This window comes from Marmota marmota, unplaced genomic scaffold (genome assembly GCF_001458135.2).
Source record: "Marmota marmota marmota unplaced genomic scaffold, marMar, whole genome shotgun sequence".
NCBI classification, from domain to species: domain Eukaryota; kingdom Metazoa; phylum Chordata; class Mammalia; order Rodentia; family Sciuridae; genus Marmota; species Marmota marmota.
This window is the reverse complement of record NW_026000206.1, coordinates 13,030,845-13,038,121: the sequence shown is the minus strand read 5'-3', so window position 1 is coordinate 13,038,121 and position 7,277 is coordinate 13,030,845. Positions and strand designations below refer to the sequence as shown.

At 58.0% G+C, this 7,277-nt stretch overlaps 1 protein-coding gene across 3 annotated transcripts in view; it reads right to left on the bottom strand.

Moving 5' to 3' along the window:
- Positions 1-7,277, bottom strand: part of Kndc1 (kinase non-catalytic C-lobe domain containing 1) — a 52,545-nt gene that overhangs the window by 30,312 nt on the left and 14,956 nt on the right. For all 3 annotated transcript variants that reach the window (XM_048791418.1, XM_048791419.1, XM_048791420.1), the window contains exons 4-6: positions 4,437-4,583; positions 3,908-4,025; positions 2,173-2,903 (exon numbers count right to left, since the gene is read on the bottom strand). In XM_048791418.1, the coding sequence (XP_048647375.1) occupies positions 2,173-2,903; positions 3,908-4,025; positions 4,437-4,583 (996 nt within the window). The remainder of the gene's footprint in view (positions 1-2,172; positions 2,904-3,907; positions 4,026-4,436; positions 4,584-7,277) is intronic.

Sequence of the window (7,277 nt, the reverse complement as noted above, 5' to 3'; positions counted from 1 at the left end):
GGGCGCGGGGCGGGTGGCAGGTGGCTGTGCAGTGGTCTGGGCTATTGGCTGGCCCAGGCAGGTCTTAAGTTCCGTGTGTTTCACACAGGAACTCCTGGATTCCCGTGCTTCCTCCACGTGTGAGCTGGGGCCAGCACTGCCAGCCTGGGTGTCGGAAGTTTGGGGACCCTGTGCACAGCCCCTGGTACCCCTGAAGGCTGAGCCACATGTGGCCTCAGTGCCTCAGCTCCTTCTTGCTCGTGGCCGTGTGGGCCTCTCTTGACCCGTGGCCTGCCTGCTGGGGCTGGAACTGGGGTGGGCATGACTGACAGGCCGCCCCCCAACACCGGGGGCCAGGGGGCCTGACCCCAGCTCTGTCTGATGGCTCAGCAGGAGCTGCACTCGCTGGTCAGTGCTACCCTGTGCCCGGCCGGAGACCTTGGCCCAGCCACTCCGCATGCTGCCCTCTGACGGGCCGCTCTGCCACCGGCCGTGACGCGCAGTCTGGAAGGTGGGCATGACGAGGCCCTGTATGTGGGGTGTCCCGCCCCGGGAGGTGCTGGGGCCACGTGTGCCGCGGTGGGAGTTGGCTGAGCATGGGTTGCGCCAGGCCCAAGCAGGCAGGCTCGGTGCCATGGCTGCGTGCTTCCCTGGGGTGTCCTTCCCCGCCGTGGGAACAGGAAGGACAATGTGACCAGTTGCCCACCCCTTCTCCCTTGGGCCACAGAGCCTGGTGGAAAGGGGCTGTTGCTGTCACCTTGTCCTCGAGCCTGGGTGCTGCCCAGTGGACGGGCCTGTTTGTGCCACTGGCTCAGTGTCCTTGCCCTGAGGGGCACCAGGCCTGGGGACATGGATCTCAGGAGGCTGAGCAGCCAGCGGGAGCTCTGTGCTGTGCTGTGGGTCTGAGGCCCCACAGCGGCAGGCATTTTGTCCCCACTGCCAGGTGTGAGAGGGTGGGATGGAGTCCTGCCCTGTGTTTGGCAGAGGGCTGGGGAGGTGCAGAGTCACTGTCATGGGGGGAGCCCACAAACCCTGTGGCTTCAGAGGGGAAGAGAGACCAGAGACACACACTCCCTGCCTCTCCACGTGATGCCCCGTGAGCAAGAAGCCTCCATCAGATGCGGCCCTCAACCTGAGCCTCCAGAGCAGTGAGCTAAATAAGCCCCTTTTCTTCTTCTTCTTCTTCCTTTTTTGTACTGGGGATTGAATACAGGGCCCCCAGCATGCTAGGCAGGCTTTGGGCTACATCCCCAGTGCCCCTCCCTCATCCCTGCTTTATTTCAATCTTATTTTGAGACAGGGTCTTTCTTAGTTTCTCAGGTCAGCCTTGAATTTGTGATCCTCCTGTTTCAGCCTCCTGAGTTGCTGGAATTACAGGTGTATGCCAAGTTAAACCTTTTTTTTTTTTTTTAAACAAGTGGCCTGTTTCAGGTATTTTGTTATAGTAACAAGAAACTGACAAATATGAAAAATTAATGATATACTTGCTAGTTCCAACTAGCTCAGGTGTCCCTGACTGAATAGAAGGGCTAAAAACGTAAGCTATTCTGATGGTCTATGGCAATGCTGAAAACTACACAAATCTCCCAAATGGTTGGTTCCAAGCAGAACCCTCTGTCCCTCACAAGGAGGGTTCCATGCCAGGGGACCTGTCTTGTCTGAGGACCCTGTCCTGCTTGGGGGAACCCCTCTGGCTGGGGTACACTGTCCTGTCTGAAGCCCCAGCCTTGCAGGCCCCATCTTGGTGTGATGCAGAATCCCGGAATTGACCAGAATGCTGATCAGGCTCAGCTACTGCCAGCACCTTCCGGCGCCAGGATGGACAGTGAGCAGTCTCAGCCCAGTTTTGGTTTCTAACCTTTAAAGCAATCATAAGAGCAGGACAGGGAAGGCCCTGGGATGAGAACTGGGGAAACAGCCCCCAAGCCCCAGCGGCCAGCCTCAGTCTGTTGCAAAAATCCAGCCCCAGGATGTGCTGATCGGTGGGTACATTGGTCTGGCAGGGCTGGAGGCTGCTTCCTGGCCACTCAGAGATGAACACCCACCTCCAAAGACCCTGGGAGGGGCTCTGGCTTGAGGCGGCACCTGGGGTGATAGTGCCCGCAGCCCCCACCCCAGCACATTCCAGCTTCCTTCAAAAGCAGGCAGCTCCAGGCCCCAGCCTTCCCCACCCACCCCACCTCGCCCACCCACCTGCTCTGTGGCTGCCTTTTCCGGCTGCCTGGCTCCTCCGGGAATCCCCTCGACGTCCCCTGGAGTCTGGGCTTCACGGCCTGCATCTCCGGGTTCTGTGGGACAGGGTCGGGGGCTTTCCTCCGCAGGTTCCTGGCCAGGGAGTGGGGTCTCTTGTTGTCCTGAGGCCCTCAGCCCCCGGTCCGCTCTGAGGCCTGCGCCCGGTGCGCCTTCCAGCTGGAGCCTGGGCTCCTGCTCTGACCACAGTCTGCTTTGGGGCTGTGCCTTGAAGCTAGGGAGGCCATTTTTCCCTCCCAGAAAGACCTTGGGGTCCGGGGGGAAGAGTTCAGAGACGCTCAGATGGTTCCTGGGGCTGCTCAGTGAGAAGCAGAGGGCACTGGCCTCGGGGCCCTTCGGCAGCAGCCTTGGGAATGTCTGCACTTTCCTCAGGCGCCGCCTGAGGAAATCTTTGTCCAGCTCGTGGAGGGGACATTTGCTGTCCAGGACGAGGCTGGCCAGTCCTTCCCGGCCAGGGTTCTCTCCATTTTTCATGGGGGCTGATAGCAGTGGCCTGGTGGGCGGGGGTCTGGGGCCCCGGATGGCCTCCTGCTCTGGGTCTTCATGTGTGCTGGGCTGGGGCAGGCTCTCCGGCGTGGGCAGGGCCTCTGGGCCAGCGCTGGAGTCCCCGGGAGGCCTCCTGGGGCCCGAGCTTCTCGAGGCAGGTCTTCCCTTCCAAGTGTTCTCCCCGACGTCTGGCAGGAGGTGGTTACCACGGAGCGGCTGTGACTGCTGGGCGGCCACCATGGCGACCGAGCCCCCAGCACAGGTCTCACAGGTGGGGGACTCCCGTCCTGCGCTCCAGACCCCACCCCTCCCTCAGGGCAGAGCCCAGAGACCTCCTGGGGTCACCCAAGGGCCTCCCTTGCCCTGCCAAGCAGAGCTTCCCTGGCTGGCCCGAGCCTGTCCAAGCCTCCCGTCCCCAGCTCCTCCTGGTTCCATGACGAGTGCACAGGTCACGCTGACCAGGACAGGACATAATCCCGGGGCAGTCCTCCATGCACCTGGCCCTATGGGACTCTGCGGCCTACTTCAGTAGCACCCCTCCCAGGGCGGTTCTGCACCTCAGAACCAACCCTCCCTGCTGTGGGAGCAATGCAGGTGGCCACTCTCAGCAGGGAGGACCCCCAGCCACCGGGCCCTGCACACCCCTTTCTCAAGTCCCTGAGGCTCCCCAGACTCCACCAGAGTCCCACACGTGCAAAGAAGCCCCAGACACAGCAGCAGGTGTCTGCAGACCCCTGTGGTGTGGGCGTGGGGCGTGTGGGACGCAAGGGCTTTCCTTCTGAAGGGCAGTTTGACAGTACCAGCTTCAGTGGCTTCTGAGTGTGAGCCCAGTGCTCAGCTCTCCCTGCACGTCTTGCTCAGGTCACTGGATGAGTGTGCACATGCCAGTGTGGCATCCGTGGCACATGATGCAGACATGCAGAGGCATTTGCACACTTGTGTAGAGTGTGAATAGACTTGCGGATCTGCACGCATGTGAGCGTAGCTGTGTTTGTGGGGTGCACACAGCTCTCCTTGAGCACACATGCATGTGACTATGTGATGTGGTGGGTGTTTGTAGGGGTGTTGGTATGAGCAAGTGTGAGTGTGCCTGCATCTTAATGTGTGTGCACATTCGATGCACATTGCGTGCCTACAAGTGCATGTGCGTGCATGTGTGCAGGCAGGTACGTGTGTGGATGCATGTGCTTACCCTGGAACGCTCCAAAGGACTCAATGGAGAGCACCCTCCTCCCGACGGCTGAGAGGCTCCGGCACAGGCGGCAGGAGGACCCGGGTGGCACCTTCTCCTCGCACAGTGCTATGATGCTCTGTGGACATGCGCGTGCCGCTCAGTGAGGCTGGTCTCTCAGCAGAGAGGCTGCCCTCCTGAGACAAAGCTCCAAGGTGGCCCGTCCCCGGCTGCCCACTTGCCCACCACATGCACCTTTTGTGTAAAAAGGCAAGGTGTCCTGGGTGGCAGAGAACGGGATTCTGTTTTCCCACGCCAACTGTAAGGCAAACCCTTCACTGCAAACATGCACACTAAGAGTCGTGCCCTTCTGTTAGCACAATGCAGTGCCACCTAATTCTGGTTGAGGGACCCCGAAGAGGCTTCTGGGGTCTCTGTGTGTGTGTGTGTGTGAGTGTGTGCATGTGTGCCTGGGTGTGCAGCATTAGACGTGTGGCGGGCTGGGCAGGGATCAGCTGTGGGCATCGGCAGGCAGAAACTGCGGACTTACCTCCAGGTCAGGCCGGTCCCTGGGGTCCTCTGCCTGCATCTGGCTCAGTAGCGCCTCCAGGTCTGGGCTCAGCCTGGGTTCCAGCTCGGACTCCGCCACGTACTCCAGGGCAGCCTTCAGTGTGGCCCCCAGAGAGTAGATGTGAGCCTGCGGCAGCAAGGAGCCATTATTTCCGGCTCTGCCCCAGGCACCCTCTGCTGTGCCCAGGACCCGGGGCACCTGTCAGTCCGGCAGGGCACAGCCCACTGAGGCCACTGTTCCTGGAGGAAGCAGCAGCAGCCCCGCCGCTCCAGGGTCCCAGAGGCCCCACCAGCACCCTCTGCACCCCTGTCCAGTCCAGCCACAGTGGCCCTGTGGTGCAGACTCAGGCCCCCGACGCTGACCCACCTAGGCACTCTTCAACAACAGCAGGGAAAATGCGGGTTTGCTTTTTGTTTGAAAGTGGGGGCTTTCCGAGCGTGCTACAGGGATACTGCCACATCGATGTTCATAGCAGCACAATTCACAATTGCTAGACTGTGGAACCAACCTAGATGCCCTTCAATAGATGAATGGATAAAAAAAAATGTGGCATTTATATACCATGGAGTATTACGCAGCACTAAAAAATGACAAAATCATGGAATTTGCAGGGAAATGGATGGTACTAGAGCAGATTATGCTTAGTGAAGCTAGCCAATCCCTAAAAAACAAATGCCAAATGTCTTCTTTGATATAATGAGAGCAACTAAGAACAGAGCAGGGAGGAAGAGCAGGAGGAAAAGATTAACATTAAACAGAGACATGAGGTGGGAGGGAAAGGTAGAGAAAAGGGAAATTGCATGGAAATGAAAGGAGACCCTCATTGTTATACAGAATTACATATAAGAGGTTATGAGGGGAATGGGGAAAAAAAAAACAAGGAAAGAAATGAATTAGAGAGAGAAGATGGGAGGGGAGGGGAGGGGGGATAGTAGAGGATAGGAAAGGTAGCAGAATACAACAGTTACTAATAGGGCATTATGTAAAAATGTGGATGTGTAACCGATGTGATTCTGCAATCTGTCTACGGGGTAAAAACGGGAGTTCATAACCCACTTGAATCTAATGTATGAAATATGATATGTCAAGAGTTTTGTAATGTTTTGAATAACCAATAAAAAAAAAAGAAAAAAGAAAGTGGGGGCTTTCCTAACTGTGAGCCTGAGAGTGGGCCCTCCTCGTGGTCCACACCAGGACACCAACCATGCCGAAGGCCGGCCCCAGGTCCTGGTGGGGCCGACAGCGGCCTGCTGTCCCCTGTGCCACGCGATGCCATTGGACCTTGGGCACTTGAAGAACACACCAGAATGGCTGGGATTGTGCTGTGACTGCAGTGGCTTCTTATATTAATTTGGGGGAGATCAATTTTTTTGCAGAATAATTTCTCTATTGCCGAGCCATGGCCTATCTTTTTTGTTAGTTTTCTCTTTAACCAACAGGTGACTGGACACTCCATTTTCCCACTGCTGGGAGGGACCCAGGGCCTCCACGTGATACTCCATGCCCGAGTGTGGGCTCTCTGCCTCTGGCTTGCTTTCTTGCATCATAGTCCTTCCTGCTTGTTGGCACCCTGGTTTCTGTGGGCTTTGTGGCTATTATTATGGAACATATAAGCTTCATTTCTAGCTGGTAATTGCCAAAGAGGGTGCCATTTGCTTGGGGACGTGTCTTGCTTCGGCTGGCCTCTGACATTCTCTGTTCTTCTGGGGTCTAGGTCCACAGACGTATTGACAGACAAGGTAATTCTGCCCCGTCCAAGATGCACCCTGCACAGGGTCCGTGTCACTGCAGCGTCCTGAGTCTGTCCTGTCTCCTCGTGCTCACACCAGGACCGTAAGCCACCCCACCCCTGGCAGAGGGATAATGGCCTGGTCTCTGCTCACATGCTGTGAGGCCTTGGCCAAACCACAGACCCTCTCTGAACCTCAGGGGATCCTGAGTGTCGTCCTTCACAAAGACAGGGGCAGTGGTGAGCACAGGGTCTGAGAATGGCTAGAGAGGACATAGGCAAGAGAGGGAGGCCATAGCCCTGCCCTCTACCACCTTCCACCTTGTCTGTCTCACAAGCCCCTAGGCCTTTGGCCAGTGTCCACTCAGATCCACACAGCTTCTCTGTGCCCCGCACTTGCTGAGCACAGGCCCTGGGTGGGTGACACACCAGCCACACAGCCCGTCTCCTGGCTGGACCCCTGGACCCACAGTGCTCAGGGTCATGGGCTGGAGGAGGCCCACAGGGCCAGCGCCCAGCAAGCTCAACTTGTGGGGTCTCCTGAGCAAGGACTAAGGTGTTCGGTGTGTCCGGGAATTCAAAGAGCCCAGGGGTCAGTCTCAGAGGTGGAGCGGAGATGGCCCCAGGAGGGGCAGCTGCATGGTGCCTGGAGTATAGGATGGGTTGGGGGAGGACGCCTGGGGGAGGTAAGGGTTGGGGGAGGTTGTTCTTGAGGCTGGAGCGACAGGGAGGCGTGTGTGTGTGTGTGTGTGTGTGTGTGTGTGTGTTGGGGGCAGGCCAGCAGGGAAGGAGCAGGGCCCAGCTGCATTGATCAGCACCATCACGCTATGACTGGACAATGGGGTCTGGGGTACCAGGAGGGGCACTGTTGAGAGCCACAGCCGAAGGGGCCCCAGCAAACTTCCAGCTGCCAGCAAACTTCCAGCTGCCGGCTGATGATTGGCTCACAGCGGCCCCAGCAACATCTAGCTGATTGGCTCCTCGGCCCCAGCAACATCTAGCTGATTGGCTCCTCTGCGGTGATGCTCATTGGGCTGTTTCCCTGCCCTTTCAGACCACGGAGCTGCTCATTGGGGGACTTTTTTGGCTCC